The 22,586-nt window shown below is 38.1% G+C and overlaps 1 protein-coding gene and 1 non-coding gene across 2 annotated transcripts; both read left to right on the top strand.

Moving 5' to 3' along the window:
- Positions 1-2,164: 2,164 nt before the first annotated feature.
- Positions 2,165-15,741, top strand: Ube2t (ubiquitin conjugating enzyme E2 T). The gene is made up of 7 exons (XM_005330340.5): positions 2,165-2,269; positions 11,575-11,744; positions 12,315-12,384; positions 13,944-14,049; positions 14,136-14,234; positions 14,348-14,431; positions 15,379-15,741. The coding sequence occupies exons 2-7, from the start codon at positions 11,636-11,638 to the stop codon at positions 15,526-15,528; spliced, it is 618 nt and encodes a 205-aa protein (XP_005330397.1). The 5' UTR covers positions 2,165-2,269; positions 11,575-11,635; the 3' UTR covers positions 15,529-15,741.
- A 5,387-nt stretch (positions 15,742-21,128) lies between these two features.
- Trnaa-ugc (transfer RNA alanine (anticodon UGC)) lies at positions 21,129-21,202 on the top strand. The gene has a single exon. It is a non-coding gene; the product is annotated as a tRNA-Ala (tRNA).
- Positions 21,203-22,586: the final 1,384 nt, after the last annotated feature.

The raw sequence follows: 22,586 nt of genomic DNA, 5'->3' as shown, positions 1-22,586 counted from the left end.
TTTTAGTTAAAATCATGTCAGTTTTTTTCTAACCAACCAGGTCTCTGAGAATAAATTACACAATAAGTTTATTAAACAAGTATGATAGTTTAAATTTAGAACGGAATGCCTTAAAGAAAATATTTTTTATATATAAGCAAGTAAATCCTGACAAATAAGCCTTCATACAAATAAAATACAATTTTTGTACTTTCAAATGCACTAAATCCTCTATGTTTTCTATAAAGGGAAGAAACTTTTATAAAATTGTAATTTTCCATATCCACAATTTAAACAATAAATTTTAAGATTAGACTACTCCATTTAAAAAGCAATATGACAGGCTGTGGTTGTGGCTGTTAGTAGAGCACTCACCTAGCACACGTGAGGCACTGGGTTTGATCCCCAGCACCACATAAAAATAAAATAAAGATATTGTGTCCACCTACAACTAAAAAGTAAATATTAAGAAAAAAAAGGCAATGACACCTGTAGACAGTTTATGAAACATTTTTATTCTGGCCTCTATTCCCACTAGGTCCTATAGCTCCCTCTGGTGGGCAAATTGAACTGTACAGTTAACACCCAGTCCTTTCTTCTCCCTGTCCATCTCCCTTCCTTCGCCAAAACTCAATTTGCTGGTTTTCTATTATCACTCCTTTCCACAAAACTCAATACAGTTAGTACTTTTTCTAAGAGACATATTAATACCTATTTCTCAAAGAATCACTCAAGGAAGTAAATAATTTCAATTGTGAGACAGAACTGTAATTGAGATACAACAGTTGAGGTAAAAAGAAAATAAGACATTGAGGGGATTAAATATCAGTAAAATATCAAAATAAAATAAGACATAACTCCAAAATTGTGGGGAAAAAACCCACTTCACTGCAATGAGTAAATGCTAACAATAAATGCAAACTCCCAACAGCTAACTGGAAACTAGACTGGACAGTAACAGAATTCCTGATGTTTCATAATCTCATATAATAATTCTCATAACTCATAAGCTATTTTATTTAGTTGGTTCAGTCATACAACTAAAGTGAGGAATTCCAGAGTAGGATCATAGAGTTCTAGTGACTGTGTGGGTCTACTGAGGAGAGAAAACATACCATGCAGTTCATGGAGAACCAGTTGCTACCTAACATCAATTTGGACTAAATCTCTACAGTTGCCAGAATTATATTGGTTTACAAGTTTAGGAAGAGACTGTTCTTTGCTCCTATGCCACCACTGTCCTAAAATGACACAATGAGCTAAGAGCAATGATAAGATGAAGGTTGGGTTTTATTTGTTTTTTGTTGTTGTTGTCCCACATACAGTATTCCCAAAGGCTAGTCAAGTTCCAGCCCTGTCCTTTGTATTCTCAGGTCCAAGCCATCCTACACCTCTCAAGGAGCATTCACCTCTGGCAGAGGCAGCTCTATCAAGGTTGGTTTAGCTATAAACAGGTACTTCCTCATTCAGGTACTTCCTTTAACAGCTTAAAAGTCTCTGTTCCAAGGCTGGGGATATGGCTTCGTGGTAGGATGTGCTAGGTCCTGAGTTAGAGCCCCAGAACAGTGGCATGCATGCATGCATGCATGCATGCATGCATAAATAAATAAATAAATAAATAAATAAATAAATAAATAAATAAATAAATAAAAATTCATCTATCCCAAACTTCCACCCAATACAAGAATCCCTTTCGCGCCATTTTAACAAATAATTACCCAACTTCCACTTGAACACTTGCAGTGATGCTCTGGAATTCACTCTCTTCACTTTTTAGAGTTCTGATAGCCAAAATGCTTTACTGAACTAAATTTCAACTTTAATTATCATCCATTCATCTTACACGTAGGTTATGAAGTAAAGTCTATCGTATGAAAAATATTTAAAAGAAACAAAGACAGCGATCTCCTATTCCCTTCTTCAGATTAAATGTTTCCGGTTCCTTTCCTTGTTCTCTTTCCAGCTTTCCGCCTGGACAAAGCCAACCTTGTGCCAGGTAGCGCAGCCGGAACAGCGCCTCCAGGAACCTCAGCAGAGGTGGGCTGGGCGTAGGGATTTGAAGGGTGGCACCAGAACGCGCGCTCCAATTTGAATGAGGCATGAGCGGAAGCGGGCCCAGAGCGCTGGCCAATAGACGGGTGTACTCGTCTCTAGGGAATTGATGCGAACCAATCACAATCCTTGCAGGGCAGGAGGCGGAGTCACGCCAACAGCCCGGGCTCAGGCAGGCGCGGATTCCCAGTTCCTACTAGATACCTGCGCTGCTGCGCTGTGAAGTGAGGTTGCACAGGTAAGCAAGTTTTCCGGCCCCACACCCGAGAGAACGTACCCAGAGGAGCTCTAGTGACTGAGGCAGGAGGATCACATGTTCGAGGCCAGTCTCAGCTTAGTCTTGGGGGAAGAAGTCTTGAGTTTTATCTTAACGTGGGCGTTTTCCTCTCCACTGAAGGGAAAAATCAGAAAAGCCAATGGTGAGCGGAAGTATTTTCGCAGTGAACTTGGGTGGAAGCTTCTCCAGGGATACTAGGGAGAAATTTGCCAGGGAGAAAAAGACGTAGGTGCCCTGTACTCGCCGCAGGGTATGAGCAGGCCGTTATTTTTACTTTCTTCAACATCTCAGGTTTTGTTCATTAATTATTAAACGTCATACAGGTTTGGATACAAGAAAAAGCTTTTTTTTAAAGACTAGGGACCTGTCCTAAGGAATCCTTCCTGATCAGAAGGAAGCTATCAGAGATGCATTTGAGTGGTGTATAGGGTTGGGATGCATTACTGTAGAGGAGGAAGAATTTGGTGTGTACTGATCAGTAGATGTGACCGAGAATGATATGGGCATTATGTCTGTGGGGCTAAAGAATAAATGCAAGGGAAGTAGTTTCTAAATATGAAGCTAAAAATATGGGTTGAAGCTAGATTGTAAAGAACCTTAACACCCAGAAAATATGCAGCAATTGATGGCTTTCGGGCCAAGAAGTGGCACATACCGATTTGTTGATATAGTGAGACTGGAGTCTAGTTCCTTTTTTTGAAAGAAATGTCTTACCTGTTCTCACTCTTATCTAATCCCCTTACCTACCTTTCCAATGTGTTCTCATTTTATGTAAAGGTATAAAAGTTATACTTCAGGATAATGGTTTCATTGTAACTGATTCCCAGTATATGCTTAACGACAAAGTTGTAAGGTTCTGTGTATCAAAGTTAAGGTTAATTATCTAGTGAAGTAATTGCTCCAAGAGATGATGTTCTTAAAGGTGTAGCCAGAAGGACTGGGAGTGTAGCTTAGTGGTAGAGCATTTACTTAGCAAGCAAAGGGCCCTTGGGTTCAATCCCTAGCATCAAAACAAAACCAGCATAGCTAAGTAAATTTGGAAATACACAATGTATATGAAAGAGGTGTGATATAATTGATTCTACTATTAATTCACCCATAGTATTAGTCTATTTAGATATTTAAATATTTCTGAAAGAATGTGTTAATTGTGGAGAAGCACCTTGCCCCTCCCCTCTTAAAAAAAAAAAAAGGAATGTGGGATGTTTTGGCACATGCCTGTAGTTCTAGTGACTGAGGCAGGAGGATCACAAGTTCAAGGCCAGCCTCAGCTTAGTGAGGGCCTGTCTCAAAAAAAAAAAAAAAAAAAAAGGGCTGGAGTTGTAGCTCAGTGGCAGAATGCCCCTGGATTAGCCCCCCATGTACACCCCACTACCCCATCAAAAAAAGAGACAACCAAAGAACTAAAATTAGTCTTTGGGACAGGATTCAGCAGTGTCTTAAGCAGACAATACACAAATTTAGTCTCCTTTGAACATGTCTCCCTATGGTTAAGATGGATGCATCAAAATTGATGATTATCATAAATTAAAACTGTCTAGTAATCCTATCAAGTGATTCTTTGATTATAATTAGAAAGTAAAAATAACTTAGGGAGAGAATTGTGGAAATAAAGTTTTTACTGGGGTTTTTACAAATTAATTGGCTTTCTGATTAGTTTAAGGCTGTGTGAGTAAGTTAGCATGAATTAGTGTATCTAGGCCCCTTTGAATATAGGTTTACTGCTCAGAATCAGATCCTAAAATGTGATGACCATCTGAGGACTAATGTGACCATTTAAGCACTTGCTTTAAAAGGAGACCAACATATTTGCATAGTTATTAAAAATAAATCCTGGGCTGTGGTGTGGCTCATTGGTGGAGCAAGTGCCTAGCATGTGCGAGGCCCTGGGTTCAATTCTCAGCATCATCTAAAAATAAATAAAATAAAGGTATTGTGTCCAACTACAACTAAAAAATAAATATTAAAAAAGTTGGAGCTGAGGTTGTGGCTCAGAGGTAGCGCTCTTGCCTGACACGTGTGACGCACTGGGTTCGATTCTCAGCACCATATACAAATAAATTAAAAAATAAAGGTCCATCAAAAACTAAAAAATATATTTTTTAAAAAAGTAAATAAATCCTACCAGCTGGGCGCAGTGGCACCCGCCTATAATCCCAGTGGCTCAGGAGGCTGAGGCCAGAGGATCATGAGTTCAAAGCCAGCCTCAGCAAAAATGAGGCGCTAAGCAACTCAGTGAGACCCTGTCTCTAAAAAAAATTAAAAATAGGGCTTGGGACATGGCTCAGTAGTCGAGTGCCCCTGAATTCAATCCTTAGCACCCCTATTTTTACTGAAGTTCATCTCAAAAAAATTTTTATTTATGAATACTCAGTTCATGGGAATACTCAATGAAATACTTTTACATGTCACTTTTTTCTGTATCTACACAAATATGTGGTCTTATTCTCAGATCTAAGCATTAGAGAAATTCAGTGTTTCGAACTTTAGTAATGCTAAACTTCTATTTTCTTGTAAATAGTTTTCCTTCTTTTTTTGAGTTTTTATTTGTTCTTTTTAGTTACACATGACAATAGAATATATTTTGATATATCATACATACGTGGAGTATAACTTTCCATTATTGTGGTTGTACATAATGTGGAGTTACACCGGTCATGTATTCATATATGGACATAGGAAAGTTCTGTCCCATTCATTCTACTGTCATGAGCCTTCCTTTGATTATATATATATGTGTGTGTGTGTGTGTGTATTTAGTTGTAGATGGACACAATACCTTTATTTTATTTATTTATGTGGTGCTGAGGATTGAACCTAATGCCTCACATGTGCTAAGCAAGTGCTTTACCATTGAGCCCCAGCCCAGCCTCATATTCTTAAACTTTGCTACATATTTCCATCACTATAACATTGATGATCAGGCTTTTATTTGTGATAACTTTTTATCATATTTATTGATAAAATAATTGACATACAATAAGCTGAATATATTGCGTGCAATATGGTAGGTTTTTGACTTAAATACACATTTGTGAAAATATTACCACAATCAAGATAATGAACATGTCTATTACTTCCAAAAATTTCTTAGTAATCCCTTTTAGCCATCCCTTCCATTACCCCTCCATTTCTAAGCAAACACTTACTTAGAATAGAACTGGAGATTATGTGCTCTTTTTGTCTATCTGCTACTTGCGCTCAGCATGATTATTTTTGACATTCATGCCTGTTGTATCAGTAGTTTGTCCTTTTAAAAAAGTGTTGCATGGGGCTGGGGATGTGGCTCAAGCGGTAGTGCGCTCGCCTGGCATGCGTGCGGCCCGGGTTTGATCCTCAGCACCACATACCAACAACGATGTTGTGTCCGCTGAGAACTAAAAAATAAATATTAAAAATTCTCTCTCTCTCTCTCAAAAAAAAAAGTGTTGCATTTTAGAGTTATCCCACTGTTCATTTTTCCATTTTTCTATTGATGGATATTGGGGTTGTTTCCATTTTTTTTAACTTTATTGAGATATTCACATACCATATAAGTCGCATTTAAATAAACATGTGATTCAGTGGGTTTTAGCGTGTTCTTATGGTTGTGCAATCATTGCTACGATCCATTTTCATCATCCCCAAAAGAAATACTGCCCATTAGCAGCTGCTCCCTATCTTCTTTTCCCCATCCCTTGATAACCACTCATCTAATTTCTATCTCTAACGTATTACCTATTCTAGACATTTCACATAAATGGAATTGTACAAGGCTATATATGATATTTTGTGACTTCTTTCACTTAACACAGTATTTCCAAGGCTGTTCTGTGGCATGTACGGGTGCTTTGTTTTTCTATTGCTGAATAATATTCCACAGTGTGGTCATATCATATTTGTTTATCCATTCTTCAAATTATGTATATTTGTATTGTTTTCATTTGTTGACTGCTACAAATAGTGCTGCTATTTGCATTAGTGTATGGATTTTATGGACATATAATTTCAGTTCTCTTGGGTATATGCCAAGGAGTGGATGCAGGGTCATAGGTAACTATGTAAACATTTTGTGGGACTGGCAGACTGTTTGCCAAAGCAACTACCTCATTTCACATTCCCTTGAGCAACACATGAGGGTTCTGATTTCTTCATATCCTCATCAACACTTAGATATAATCTGGTTTTCTTCATTATAGACATTCTAGTGGTTGTGAAGTGATATTTCACTGTGGTTTTGATTTGTATTTCCCTAATGATTAATGATGTTGGAATCTTTTCATGTGCTGTTGAAGATTTGTATATTTTTGAAGGAATGTGTGTTTAAATCCTTTGCCTATTTTTTTTAATTGGGTTGTCTTTTTTCAGTGAGTTATTTATATATTTTAGATGCAAAGAAGTCCCTTATCTGGTATATAATGATTTATTAATATGTTTTTTTTTCCTTTCTGTTGTCTTATCACTTCATGGTTTAATTTTAATGAAGTCAAATTTTATCAAATTTTCTGTGTGCATGCTCTTGGTATCTTGTGTGTAAAAAAAACTTTGCCTAACCCAAGACTACAAAGATATACTCTTATTTTCATTATTATTCCATTTATCTCTTTAATTTTTGCCAGAATCAGAATTCTAAATCTGCTTTTCTCTTTCTATACTTTAAAGATGTTGCTCCACTGTCTTCTGGCATGCATTGTTTCTGAGGCATCTGTTGCCTTTGTATTTTTGTTCCTTTGAACATAAAATGTCTTCTTTCCTCATACTGCTTTTACATTTTCTTTTTATCACTATTTTGTTCTTGTTGTTGCAATTTGGTTAGAATGTGTTTTGTTTTCTTTGTGCTTCTTAGTAATTCTTTGAGCATCTTGAATCTGCAAGTTTATACTTTCAGTCAAGTTTGTGAATTTCTTGGCTATTATTTCTTCAAATATCTATCCTCCATCCTCTTTCTGGGACTCCATTGGAATGTGAATTAGGTTATTTGATGTTGTCTTATGGTTTCCAAATACCCTGTTCAATTTTTGACAGTTCTTTTTCCTTGTTTGTTGTCTAGAAGTTTGGGTCTTTTTCTTCCATGTTTCTCCTGAGCATGCCTGCTCTATTTCTTGAAGATATGGAATATATTAATATAACTTTTTAAAAAATTTTAATTTGTAATATAACTGTTTTAAAATCCTTATTCTTATCACTATTCATCTAGGTCATGTCTTTTTTCCTCTGACTGCTCTAAGACTATTCTTTTTGCAATACATTCTCACTGTATTACTCAGGCTGGTCTCAAATGAGCCTCATGCCTCAGACTCCTTGAATAGCTGGGATTGCAGATTATTATTATAATCCCTTCTATCCATTCCTTCCAGCGAACATTTTCTTTTTTATCTTTGCTTTTTTTAACAATTTAATTATGACATGCATAGAGTGGTTTTCTTTGTATTTCTCTCTCTTGAATATCTTACTTAGAAGTTCTTCACCCAATAGTTTTCTTCAGACTTTTGACTGTCTCATTGGGTTTAAAAAAAAAAAAAAAAAAAAGAATTAAAATACAAACTAGTATGAGTGGAGAGTTCATTTATTCCAAGATCCTTGTATTGCTTGGAGAAGAGTTGGTACTAGTAAATGATATACTTTTAATTTAAAGTTGCTGAGGAGGTTACTTCTACTGGATTCAGTAATTCAGGTGTGTATGTGAGTGTGTGTGTGTTTTGTACTTGATGTACATTTTATATAAAAAAGAAACTGTTGTAGCGTACCACAAGGCAGACTTACAAACAATCTTAAGTTGCAGAAAAACAAGAAAGTAACTTTCTATGTGATCCTAATAAAGGTACTCTTTCCTTCATCCTAAGAAAATCATATATTTTTAGAAGTTAAAGCTATTAAGTTTTCAGAAGTGCAAAATACATTCAGAAAAAAAGAAATCTTTATACTTAAGGGAAAAGTTCTGTTTTTCATTTTCTCTCTTTCTGTTTTTTTTTAAGAACCAGCTATATTTTTAGTTGTAGATGGACACAATACCTTTATTTTATTTATTTATTTTTATGTGGTGCTGAGGATTGAACCCAGTGCCTCACACGTGCTAGGCAAGCACTCTACCACTGAGCCACAATTTTTTGTTCTTGGCATAAATTTTCATTCTTTGCAAGGGAACCAAACTTCCTGAACCCCTTTCCGTGTTATCCACAACTTGAACTATTTCTGGATACCAAAAATCTGTTCACAAATGGGCTATGCAATTCGATCATCCTTTTGACTTGATACTTTTCTTTGTCAAAATTAAAAGATACAGCATTAGTTTCTCTTCTATAGACATCGTCTGTAACACCAGCTTCTACATCTACGAAATATTTGCAGCCAAGCCAGAGGTGGAACTACTCTTCTGTAAAACCCAGAAGGAAGAACTATCTGAATGTCTTTTCACAAAGGCCTTCTCCGTAGTGTACTGGATAATCATAAGCACTGTGTAGATCCTGGTGCACAGCCCTCGTGGCCCCCTTGTCACATCCGGGCCTCAAGCCGCCCTTCTTGGTAGGCCGTGACTCCTTACTGGAGGAGATGGTATGTGTGTTTTTAAAGCAGGGCATTGCAGAGCAAGGATGCCAGGGAAGGAGAGAACAGGGTTTCCAGAAAGACCAAGAACAGATTGAGCCCTGCAGCAAGAAACACTCTAGGCTCTAACCTCTAGCTTTTCAACTTTAGACTTTGATAAGTTAACTGTGTATGTTCAAATCTATGTGATGATTTTTAAAAGTAGACCAAAAATTTTCAAGACAATAGAGAAAATCTAAAAGAAGAAAAAAAAACCTTATAATTTCAGATATATACAAAAGGCACATCATAAGCCTAAAGATACAGAAAAATAGAAAATGAAACAATAGGAAATGGTGTCTCAGGCAAATATCATCTAGAAGAAAGCTGAGATAGCTTTAATATGAAAGATACTTTAAGGATAAATCATTACTAGAGAAGAGAACATTCTCTAAAAATGATAAAAACTACAATTTGCTATAAATATGTAACAGTTTTAAACTTGTATGTCTCTGATAGCCTAACCTAAATATTTAAGGCAAAATTTGACAAAACTACCAGGAGAAATTACATTTACCATCTTAATGCTTTATCAGTTAAACATCAGTCTCAATAATTGATAGATCACAAGAGAAAAAAATCAGTACAGACATAAAAAACAAAAACACAGTTAAGCTTATCTAATGGCATAAATAGACGATTTCCTCAAATAACTTTGGTGTGTAGGTATTTTTAAGCATACACAGGACATTTGTGAATAGTGACTACATATTTGACAATAAAGTAAGACTCATCGAATTCAAAGGATATATATATAAACCACACATTAGAAATCAATAACATGTAACTAGGAAACCCCCACATTTGAAAATTAAACCCATTTCTAAATTAAAGAGGAAATTGTAAGGGAAAGTAGAGAATATTGAGAATGGGAGAATATTCTACAGATCAAAATTTTGGTATTCAATGACAATTAGAAGGCAATGTGTTTACATTTGAAATAAGAGAGATGAAAAATTAAGCATAACCTAAGTTGGAAAAACTAAGAAAGTAGGATAGAAATAAGCAGAGTCAAAAGCTTTGCCTTGAAGGTTAGAAATCAGGCAAGAATAACAGCTATCAGCTCTTCTATTCTAGGTTGTGCTGGAAGTTACTGTCAGAAGAGAAGACAGGAGAAGGGTAGAAGGGGAGAGAGAAACTGATTATATGTGGATGATGTGATTGGCTGTTAGAATTACCCAAACCCCGTCACTCCTAAGTGGATTTAATATTAACATTATTAAGGTTTCAGTTAAAAAATCAATTATATTTACATATACTAGCAAGAAATAGGTAGAAAATATTTTTTTTGAAAAGATAAAAAATAAAATGCTTAGGAATATATCTAACATCAAATAAGACTTTACATAAAAATTATAAAATTTTTTATAATTTGCTTTTTTTAACAGTTTATAAAGATCCATGAGTAATTAAAACATTCCTAAATAAAAAGCACAGGGTATATAAATTATAGTAAAACATCATGTTATGAACATCATGTTATACACCCTAAACATACACAAATCGTATTGGCCAATTATACCTCAATAAAGCTGGAAACAATTTAAGTAAATAATGAAAATAAGCTGTAGTAATTGAAACACTGGAATATTAGCCCAAAAATAATCTACTTAACCAATGCAACAAATTCAAGCAAGAGTCCCAAAATAGATCCACTTGTAGACAGAAATTTAATTTATGGTAATATCAGGGAGAAGAATGGGCTTTTCCAGTAGATGGTGCTAGGACAATTGGTTATATATTTATTTGGTGAATATTTTTAAATTGGACTCCTACCTCTCACAATATAAAAATACCAATTCCTAGTGAATTAAAAAAATTGAAGTGTGAAAAGTGAAATTATAACAAGATTTGAGGAATGTGTTGGAAAATATCTTTAAATTTGGTATGGAAATGATTTTAAATTGATTTAAGTGTTTTGATCAAAGGGCATCTTAAAGTGGAAAGATAAACCATAACTAGGAGATACTTGTAATACCTATCAAATTATTACCATCCTGTGACTGGTCGGTCACCAGAGGGAGAACTAGAGGAAGAGAGTGAATGGATGTGTTGTGGGATTCGTTTTAGATGAGAAAGACTTTGGACTTATTTGAATGTTAGGACTAAGAGGGAAAGATTGGCAGTACTAGGGAAAGGTGGACTAATTGATGGGGTAGGTTTCCTGAAGAACTGGGAAGATGTGGAATCCACATGGAGAGAACTTCAGGCAGCAGCTTGTGTCTGAGGATTGACATTCATTCTTGCTCTCACAGAGCTTAGATAGGCTTCCTCACGCTGCAAGTATTTGTCCAGGCCCTGCCTGGCCTCATGAGTTTATAGTTATTAGAGGAAGCGTACATTAATTTAAAACCTTTAGTAGTTTTTTCATTTGTTTGGGTGTTTTGTTTTATACGGGGGATTGAATCCAGAGGCATTTTACCACTGAGCTACACCCCCAGTCCTTTGTATTGTAAGACAAGGTCTTGCTAAGTTGCTGAAGCGGCCCTCAAACTTGTAATCCTACTTTGACCTCCTGTTTATTTTAAAAATTTATTTGCTTGAGTAGATGAAATGTTCACAAGAAGGAAGTAGAAAAAACTCACAGACTCCCTTGTCAGAATAGAGATTAAGAGGAATCCGGCCTTCACTAAACTGAAAGTATGTGCTGAAAGTTCCAGTCACCTCTGCTAACTATTTCATGGTTGCTCTTTTTCCTCCCTCAGCACATCCCAACCAGATTGTTTTGTGGAGCGGTGAGCTGTGTGGTTCCTTTTACTTGGGATCATGCAAAGAGCATCCCGACTGAAAAAAGAGCTGCACATGTTATCTACAGAGCCACCCCCAGGCATCACATGCTGGCAAGAAAAGGACCAGACGGACAACCTGCGAGCTCGTGGGTATCCCATCATGCCTATCATGAGGGTCATGGCCCCATTTGAAAATTGTGCTGAAATCAAACATTTGTGTGTTCTGAAGTAGGGAAAAGTTATAAGGTCCAAGTACCCTCCCATCTTTTTATACTCATTTGTTTATTGTCCTAAAAGTTTTGCTTGGAATTTCTGGATTCTTTGAGTTTTTATTATACCTTTTGCTGATTTAAAATCAGAATTTTGGCATCAGCTCTAAAGCAGTATTTAGACCAAAGCTGGCCATTTCAAATATTCTAGGAGGCCAGACGGGAAACATAAGTGATTAAAATATTGCTGTCCAAACAAAACAAATCTGTAGGTTGTATTTGGTCTGGTAGCCAGCATTTACAACTTCTGTTTTAGATCTTCTCTTTGTCCTTTGAGACCATCAGCTTTTGGGGTACATCAAAATTATGATGCATTGCAAAAGACTAAAGCCCTGAGAAAGAATTATTGTCCTGGACCTAGTTTTTCTGTTAGGACCATACCCTTATTAAGTCCATATGGAATGATAATTCAAATCATCTGATTCCCTTTTTACCTTTTCTTTAAAGAAATATTAGGTGGAGCCAATACACCTTATGAGAAAGGTGTTTTCAAGCTGGAAATCCTCGTTCCTGAGAGGTTAGTGCAAGTTCAGTTCTTAACCTATAAAGTAAAAGTTACTGGAAGATGAAACAATATAGTATATAGAGTATTAAACGTAGGAGTAAAGCACCTGATTTTCTTTGGGGTTTTTTGGTGTTTGTTTTCTGTCGGTGCTGGGATCAAATCCATAGCTGTGCACATGCTAGGCAAGCATTCCACCAGTAAGCTACACCCGCAACCCAAAGCACCTGGGTTTTAATTCTAGTCTTGTCATGACTTAATACAATTAAGTTTTTTTGCTTGTTTGTTTTGTTTTTATCTCTCTGGAATTCAATTTCCTTGTCTAAAAGAATGGACTAAATCACAACTGAGCCTTCCTTCATCCCACCTCTGAACCTTTAAACCATGCTGAAATATGCATAACATAAAATTGATCATTTTAACCATCTTTTTGTTGTTGTTTTGTACAAAAAAAAGTAAAGTGTCCCTGGATTAAAACCACGGGTACTTGACCACTGAGCTACATCCTCAACCCTTTTTATTTATTTGAGACAGGGTCTTGCTAAGTTGCTTAGGGCCTCACAAAATTGCAGAGGCTGGCCTAGAACTTCAGATCCTCCTACCTCAGGCTCCCAAATCACTGAGATTACAGGCATGGGCCACCACATCCAGCCATTTTAACCATTTTTTAAATATTCACATTGTTGTGCAACCATCACTAAATCTATCTATAGAACTTTTTTATCTTCCCAAACTATATAACTCCCTGTCTCCCCTGCCCCCAGTTCCTGGCAACCACTATTCAACTTTCCATCTCAATATTAAGGTCCTTCTTAGTTAAAGTCTTCTTTAAGACTCTGATCAGTTAAGTTACAGTTGTACTTTTGTGCAGAATGAGGAAGGATGAAATGAATACCTATCTATTTAAATGTAGACATTTAAAAGGTCATCCTGGCCAAATTTGATAAAGCCTGAGAGAATAGCTTAAGAATCATCATACATTAGTTCTGAAAATAGACTGGGAACTTTCCAAGATTTGTTTCTCACTAAAGAGACATAATACCAAATGCAACATATAAGTCTTAATTAGATCCCATTTTGAAAAAGCTAGCTATAAAAAAAAAAATGGGACAGTTAAGGAAATCTGAATAGGAAGAGATATTATGGAATTATTTTTCAAAAGTTTTGTAGGTGTAATGGTGTTAGAGTTCTATAGGAGAATATCCTTATTCTTAACAGATACATGCTGAAATATTGAGAAGATAAAATAGAGCTGGGAATGTAGTTCAGTGGTAGAGTGATCATATAGCATGTGCAAGGCCCCAGGTTCAATCCCTAGTGCTAAAAAAAGGTGAAGTGGCTTGATTTCAGGTGGTGCGTTTATGTTTCCGATACTATTATTTCAACTTTTGACTATTCTTAAATTTTTATAATAAAAATTTGGGAAGAGAAAAGGTTTGCCTCATTTCAAATGCTGCCTTCTTGACATTTTTCTAATATCAGCATTACCTTTTATCTATTAGTGACCAGGGAGGTACTTAAAACATAATAAAAGCCATAGTAAAATAATGATTTCCTGTTCTATACATTCAAAGGTACCCATTTGAACCTCCGCAGATCCGATTTTTGACTCCAATCTATCATCCAAACATTGATTCTGCTGGAAGGATTTGTCTAGATGTTCTCAAACTGCCACCAAAAGTGAGTGGTGTATAAAGATTAACTGAATAAAACTTGAATTACAATGTCACATTCTAATATAAAAGCAAGTGCTTATCTGTGTACAGGGTGCCTGGAGACCATCACTCAACATTGCAACTGTGTTGACCTCTATTCAGCTGCTCATGTCAGAACCCAACCCTGATGACCCACTGATGGCTGACATCGTAAGTACCCCATTTCCTCAGCAGCACATAGCCTACTCATAACTCTAGTGATGCATACTATGCCAAATCTTTTTTTTTTTCTTCTTTTTCCTCCATGAATTCTTTTGTCTCAGTCCTCAGAATTTAAATATAATAAGCCAGTCTTCCTCAAGAATGCCAGGGAGTGGACAGAGAAGCATGCAAGACCAAAACAAAAGGTATGATATTTGCTATTATTATCAGTTTGTTAAATGTATATATATATATATATATATATGTATAAAAATAATGTTTATTAGATTTGCCAAATTTATACTGTAGCTAGAATAGCTAGGTGATCTTTTTCTCCTATTGCAACCATCTAATAACTATTTAACAAAACAGCCTGGTAGCTAACCAGCAGTAGATTTTTCCTAATAGTTGTCATCTGCTGGCAACACTAGAGGGCAGGCAGCTTCTAGTTAATATATATATTATTTTTTTGTATTCTAGAGGGTAGCAGGAATAGAAAGGGAGGTGACTTGAAGGTTTTTTTTTTTTTTTTCTGAGTTATCTCTTTTAATACTGAGAAAGGGGCTGGGGATATGGCTCAAGCGGTAGCGCGCTGGCTTGGCATGCATGCGGCCCGGGTTCGATCCTCAGCACCACATACCAACAAAGATGTTGTGTCCGCCGAAGACTAACTAAGTAACTAAGTAAATAAATAAAGAAATATTTAAAAAAAAAAATACTGAGAAAGGACTATATTTATAGAAACTAGTTGCAGAAATAGGGAGGGTTTTAGGTTGAAGGGGAAATTTTTATATTTCTTATGGGACCATTCACAGAAGAAAGGAAAAGGAAAAACTTTTCTAATTTGAGTTGATAAAGTTTCCTCATTTAACAAAATACAAATTACAAGATTATAGAGATTAGCACATCCTGGTTTTGCTGAGTTACAAGATACTTGAAATTGAGTAGAGTAGCAGTTATGTGTTATTTGTTAAAGGAAATAATTAAAACATACAAAAATTTTAGGAAGATGCTTTCAGAGAAAATACCATATACACCATGCAATATATAAACCTTGTAACAAAATACCTGGAAATAATACTACAGAGCTTCACTGTTTTTCTTTGGCATTTGTGTGAACTTTGTTGTATTTCACCTTACCTCTCCTTTTTAGGCCACTGAGGAAGAGATGCTTGATAATTCAGCAGAGGGCAATGAGTCTGAAGCCCACAACTCAACACAAAAAAGGAAGGCCAGGCAGCTAGTAGGCACAGAAAAGAAATTTTGCCCTGATGTTCAGGGAGTTTGTCCTGGTCCATCTTAGTTAATGTATTCTTTGACGAGATGGTCTAATTTGCTTACCTTTCCTAAATGTTTTTCTTGGTATTTGATGACATTGTAATTTTTGTATCCTATAAAAGACCCTGTATATTTATGTGTTCTGCTCTAGAGTGATTCTCTGTTTGTTTTATTTATCTTGCACATATGTATTTTGAAACCTTTTAAACCTGAAAAATAAATAATCATCTAATGTTGAGTATGTGTTTATCCTTCATGGGTATTTGAGAGTGGACTGGCCGGGGTGCTGTATAATCAGAATGTTAAAATATCTGTCCTTTCTATTGTCAACTTACCACCATCACTAGGGACACTGAATGTTTAATATAGAGGCAAAGTAGCTGTTAGAAATAATTCAGTTACCTCTAGGCTCTCAGAAGTCCTTTTTGAGGACTTTTCAGAGTCCTCAAAACTGGGAATAAGGCAGTGTGCCCTTTTGTTAATGTTTCATCTTTTTGCAGCTTTCACTTTTTGTGATCAGTATAGCTGTTCCTGTCAGCAAATATTTAAGGTACACCTACTGTGTGCCAAGTATTATGTTTATGTTTGAGAACGTAAAGGCAAGGAGGTCAGACATGGGATTGTTCAAATAATCATACAAATTTAAACAGGGATTATTAATCCCTTTCACTCCCTAGCATCATTTCATGGCAAAGTATTACTCTGAACAATTAGGTGCTGCACTTGAATCCCCTACTTGTGATTTTATATACTTTTTTTTTTTTTCTTTTTTCTTCATGCTAGAATCAAACCCAGGGCCCTACATGTGTTCGGCAAACACTACCACTGAGCTGTATCTCTAGACCTTATAGAATTCTCCAACTCACTACTCAAAGACAGTTACTGTGTTCATTTTAAAGTCCAGGAGTTAATTTTATTCTGGGTTTGTCTTCTGTACTCATTAAGTTAAGTTTGGGGTTCCTAGATACCATTAATGTATCAGTTAGGATGCTTTCAGTAGTGAGTAAAATCTGACCTTGACTGGTAATAAAGGAAATCTATCACCTTACTGAATAGAAGGGGTAGAGCAGACATCTGGATTGGTGGGTTCAGAAATTCAGCAATATCAAGATCTTGGTTTCTGTGCATCCTCCGTCCACACTATCAGCTTTCTCTCAGGCTGCTTTTTCCTAAAGTTTCTTCCCCTCCTAGGTAACAACCTGCTAGCCTCAGTGACACTTTCTTCTTAACATCTATCAGACCAGAGGCCTCTGCTTTCTGTGGAACAAAAGTCTATTATTGGACGACCCTGGAAGCAATCACTGTAGCCAGGGAAACGCCTTGCGCTGATTGGTCTGGGTTTAACACATGTGAAATGAGAGTTGGACTTAGGGAACCCATTGTAGGAAAACATCACCTCTAATAAACCAAAAAACCTCCTACACTCTAATCTGTCACCCAGTCTGTTCAGCTCTATAAGCTACTTTTCCCCACCTCCACTTCTAATACTGATTCAAGCTCAACTCATCATCTCTCACCTGCATCTTAGCCACAGCCTTCTATCTTGTTTCCTTGCCACCACCCTTGATCCTTGAGAGTCCCTTTTTCTCATGGCAGCAGGAATAATCTCTTGACAATGGAGGTCAGATTTGGCTTCCATCCTTGAACGACCCCTCCAAGTGAGTTCCTTTTTCAATGAGAACAAAAATCTAGTATACTTCCCTACCAGTGAGACCCTTCATGATCTGGCCCTTACTTGCTTGATCTCTACTCCTACACCACACTCCAGCCACACTGGTCCACTTTCAATCTCAAACATTCGTGCTTCACTTCTCTCGCATATGCCATTTCCTCTGCCTTCTACATTCCTCAGGATAATCTCGACTGACCATTTCAAATGTAGCTGTAGCAGAAAGGCCTCATGCCATCTACAGATGCCCTAGAGCCTCAGGTACTCTCTGGCTCATAGCCCATTACCCTGATTAATTTTCCTCATAGCACTGGAACCTATCTGAAAAATGTGTGTCTACTGTCTTGACCCCAGGTGCTGAGGATATAGTGGCTACAGGGGACTATTCTCTAATCACAAGAAATACCAGAGATGAAAGTTACTAGAAGCCAGTCATCCTGCTCTCTCTGCCTTAACAAGTGCAGAGGACTTGGGTTAGAGATCAGAAGTGATGGGCCTGAGAACTAGAAAAGCCCAGATCCTACCCCCAGCCCAAGATGAGAAATGGCTAAAAGCCAGAACTTGAGTCAAGAAGACCTGGTTCCAGCCCTGGTGGTACTGCTTCCCACTTGTACTACCTTAGTGCTCTGCTCAATCTTTCTGGGTTTGGTTTTTGCCTCTGTAAAGCAGATCATGATGGTCCTTAACCCATGAGATCATTGTGAGGATCGACTGAGATGATGCGTGTAAAACACCCAGAACATGACCTGGCACAGTGCTCAACATTTGTTGGGTACTTGGCTGAGGACTGGGGAATGGAGACAGCAGTCAACCATCGGTGGGCCCCAGAAGCTGCTCTGCCCCCTGCCTATCTGCCAGTTTACTCTGTTCCTAGGACAAGCAAGCTGAGCAAAGTTTCTCAACTCGAAACCCCTAATTAAAGAGGAGAGATGACATCCATGACTGATCATATAAACACTGCAGATTCCAAGTTCCCTTCTCCTGCTGCCCCAGTCCCCCTCTTCACCTCTCCCCACAAGTTATCTAAATAAGAACAGATTTTACCACCCACCTTGTGGGCAGAGTCGAAGCTGAGGCTGGGACCAGCTATTTATCCTTCGGCTGCTGCGGGAATTCAACACATACAAATAAAGCTCCTTTTCCAGCCAAGTGTGTATTTTTCCATCAGCGTGTGGCCCCCCTGCCCAGGTTGTCTTGTTTAGGTTGGGACAGCAGGAGGGAGGGGACAGGGAGGGGTGTGGGGGCTGTGGTTTCAGAACCTGCCCCCCAGGCTGGCTGGCTGCAGGGCAGCTTGCGGTCCCTGACTGCACGGGGCTGCCAGTGAAGTCTGGGAGAGGCTGGGGCAACACTCATTGCACACGAGAAACAACACATTCCGCTCTCTCCTTGCTTCTTGGCAAGTCAGCTCCTGCCTCCTGCCATGGCCCCCAGAGTGTCCATCCCTCCCTCCAACTCGTAGTTTATATTAGGGATGACAGATTATCCAATGCCTCTCATCCTACCCTCCCTTCCACACCCCTCACCCAGCTCCAAGGTTTCTCCCTTCCATGAGCTTACCTCGCCCATCCCTTACCCCACTCCACTAGACTAGGTCCCCTTCCTTCCATTGCCTTCCTCTGTTAACCAGAACCCTGAAACTTGTGCTTTAGACAAGAGGTGTCTCCTATCAGAGGCACCCTCCTCTAGGAGGTGAATTCTTAGTCACCTGGTTTTCTCTCTTGTTCTGGCAGTAGCCAGGCACTAAGCTAAGCTCTTTAAAAGAAAAATCTTTTTAAAGCTCTCCAAAGACCTTTAGAGATTAGGCATTATTAGCCCCATTTTACTGATGATGAAACTGAGACTCAGAGAAGTTAAGTAAAACCTAGGGGCAACTGGCTATTTATGGCACATCGGGATTCAACCCAGATCTAATTCCAGAATCATATTTATCAACTGTATGATTCAGTTCTAATATTGATACATCTGTCTCTGCAGTTCTCCCCAAAGAAGCTGCAGGGTCATGGGCAAGTGTCTCGACCCTTCCATCTCCTCCTCTATAAAACTGAGCTCCCTCTGCATGCTAATATGTGACAGCTCTGGAATTCTGAAGCTACCTGACACATCCAAACAGGGCAGTGCAAGTCGATCTGCTCACTTACCTTCTCACTTCCCCTTCTAGTCCCTCATTTATGTTCTCTTGCCTTAGGTTACCTACCACACAAGCCCACTGTCTATACCTGATAGCTCATCCCATCCTGACAATCTTTTTTTTTTTTTTTTTTTTTGTACTAGGGATTGAACTCAGGACACTCAAACATTGAGTTACATCCCCAAGTGTATTTATTTTGTATTTTGAGACAGTCTCACTAAGATGCTTAGGGCCTCGCTAAATTGCTGAGGCTGGCCTCAAACTTGCAATCCTCCTACATCAACCTCCCAAGCCACTAGGGTTATAGGTGTGAGCCACTGCATCCAGCCTGGCATTCTTTTTTGTCCATAAAAATTCCCATCCAGTAGCTGCCCTCTTCCACCTTAATGGCTGATAAGAGGACAATAGGTTGCTCTTCCTCCCCTGGGTGGTGGGTGATGGCAGAGAGCTCTGGCTGCTTTTCCATACAAGTGACAGAAATCTAACACTCTCACTTGTGCAAACAAAAATACCAGTTCACAGCTTGAGAAGTCCAAACTTACTTTTTAGGCATGGCTAAGTATAAATGCTCAGATAATACCATCAGGATTCATTTTTCTCCAAGTGGCTACACAGACACCTGCAGCTCCAACGAAAGAGTACTTTCTATCAGCTCTACCAAAGTTCCTGGAGTGGTTCTCATTAAAAGGACTTGGAGCCAGGTGCAGTGGCACATGCCTGTATTTCCAGTGACTTGAGAGATCGAGGCAGGAGGATTGCAAGTTCAAGGCCTGCCTCAGCAACTTACTGAAAGCTTGTCTCAAAATACAAAATAAAAAGGGTTAGAGCTGTAGCTCAGTGGTAAAGCATCCCTGGGTTCAATTCCCCAGTACTTAAAAAAAAATCTTGGGATATGAGCCCCCTCCTTGGACAAATTATGTGCCCAGGGGACAGAAAAGGCTGATAAGACTTCCACTTATGGCACCTAGGATGGAGTTAACTCCATTCGAACAGGCAGTACAGAGTTGTGGGGAGCACTGCCTGAAGGAAAGCCAAATGGATGTTACTAGAACAGAGGAAGACAGACTAAAGTAAATAGCTATGATTAACCTAGGAACAAGTTGCCCTAATGGTTGAATTTTAACCATTATGGTACCCAAGGTAAGAGCTGATACAAAGAAGAGACAGAGAACTTGAGGACCTTTTAAATCTCACTATATAAATATCCACCCACAGCGCTTTATTATAAACAGAAAGACCTGCCCAAAGTGCATGCATAGACTGGGGAATGGAGTTCCAGAGCATCATTTCTTAGGGATACAAATAGTTTAGTTCAGATAAGAACTACCTCTTACTCTGTGTTATTTGCATCTCCTTCAAATAAAGGGGCCCAATGGCCCCTTGAGATTGGGAAAAAATCTTTAGGGATATAACTATTATGTTAATTTCTTAATTCTGTTTTCTCCCTACCCCCCTTTAACAGAAATTAATTGACATATTCTTTGTGCTAGGTCCTGTGAAAAGAATTTAGTATACAACAATGAATGAGATCAACAGGGTCCTTGCTCTTGTGGAACTATCCTGCTAGGTCAATTTCAGAAGAGCCTTGTCTACCCTTGCTCAAGCAAAAGATGTGAGCAGTCATATTTTGTCCGCCACAAACCCACAGAGACATATCCATTTACACACTATAATTTAGTGGACTAGGAGAGGTACCCAACCTAAGAGTGGTTAGCCCATTATATTTGACCATAGGCATGAATGACTTGGCCTAGTATAGAAAAAGAAGCTTGGCTAGTCCATTTCTCAATCTCCCAGGACATTGCTCCAGGAAATGCCAAAAGAGAGCTGGGGATGTAGCTCAGTTGGCAGAGTGCTTGCCTTGCAAGCACAAGGTCCTGGGTTCAATCCCCAGCATCCAAAAAAAAAAAAAAAAAAGCCAAAAGAACACAAGGCAATTATCCCAAGACCTGATGCTGATAGGATGCTTACAGAAGCCTTGAAGAATAGGTTCATAGTGAGGACCATGCAAGCCGAAGTCGTGAATCAACATAGCCTACTAGTCAAAAGAAGGTTAAAAAAAAAAAAGGTATAATTAACCCAGGAGGTGTGCATATCTAATTCTGGCTAATTAGAAGGCTGAGTAGGAGGATGCCAAGTTTAAGGCCAGTGTGGGCAACTTACAGAGACCCTATCTCAAAATAGAATAAAAGATCTAGGGATGTAGTTCAGTGGTAGAGCACTTGCTAGCATGTGTGAAGCCCTGGGTTTAATCTCCAATACTGAAGGGGAAAAAATGGTATAATTACTCAGGGTTATTCTTTTGACTCAGCAATCCCACATATATACATGTGTGTTAAAAAGGTACTTTTTGCAGTATCATTTATAAGAGCAAGCTATTAAGCAATCCAAATGTCCATCAGAAAGGGAACAGTAAGATAAAATTATATTATCTATATAATGGGATACCAACTACTATAAAAAAAATGGGCACGTTTTCTTCTGTGGAAAGATCTTTGAGCTGTATTAGTAGGTTTAAAAAAAGAAAAGGCAGAAGCACATGTGTGGTATTCTAACTTTAGGTAATAATAATAATAATAACACAGCTATGCATCTTGCTCGTCTATGCATTGAAAAACCTCTGGAAGGATATGTAAGACACTAATAATAGTGGCAAACCAGTGAGGTTTTAGGAAGTGAGCAAATAGGGACAGGAATGGGACAGAGACTATTATTTGAAAAACGTACGTTATTTGAACCATGTCAACATATTACTTATTTAAAAATTAGATTAAAGCTTTTTAAACACAAATAAGTGGAGAGAGAACAGTTAGTCATGGTTGAGGACAGACAGGAGACAAGGCCTACAAGAACAGCTGAGCCCATTTGTGGAGGACATGAGTGACTAACCACAGATTCCAACTGGCTAGAACTCAGAGCTGCTTTAAATCCAGAACAGCTCCAGATTTTAGATACAAGGGCCAGTCCCGCTGCTCTCTCTGGTCTTGAGTTTGCTTGGACTCTGCCTCTACTGTTGCTTTATATTCTCTCAAGGATTACACACTTGCTGGAGTTAATGCCTGGGTCTCTTTCCCTTCACCTAGTCTAACCAGAATAGCCTTCCTGAGAATGAGCTAGAAGGATGGAGGGGTTTGAAATGCTCTGTCTTGGAGAAGAATGAAGTTCATGTATCAGTTAAAAAAAATGAAATAAAATTTGAAACACTTTTAAATGCAAAAAAGGAAAAAGAAGAGGAGGAAGAAGAGAAAGAGGAGACAGAGGGAAAAATAGGAGAGGAAAGAGCAAA

Source organism: Ictidomys tridecemlineatus, chromosome 10 (assembly GCF_052094955.1).
Source record: "Ictidomys tridecemlineatus isolate mIctTri1 chromosome 10, mIctTri1.hap1, whole genome shotgun sequence".
Taxonomy (NCBI): Eukaryota; Metazoa; Chordata; class Mammalia; order Rodentia; family Sciuridae; genus Ictidomys; species Ictidomys tridecemlineatus.
The sequence above is the reverse complement of the archived record's forward strand: the minus strand, read 5'-3'. Positions and strand labels throughout refer to the sequence as shown.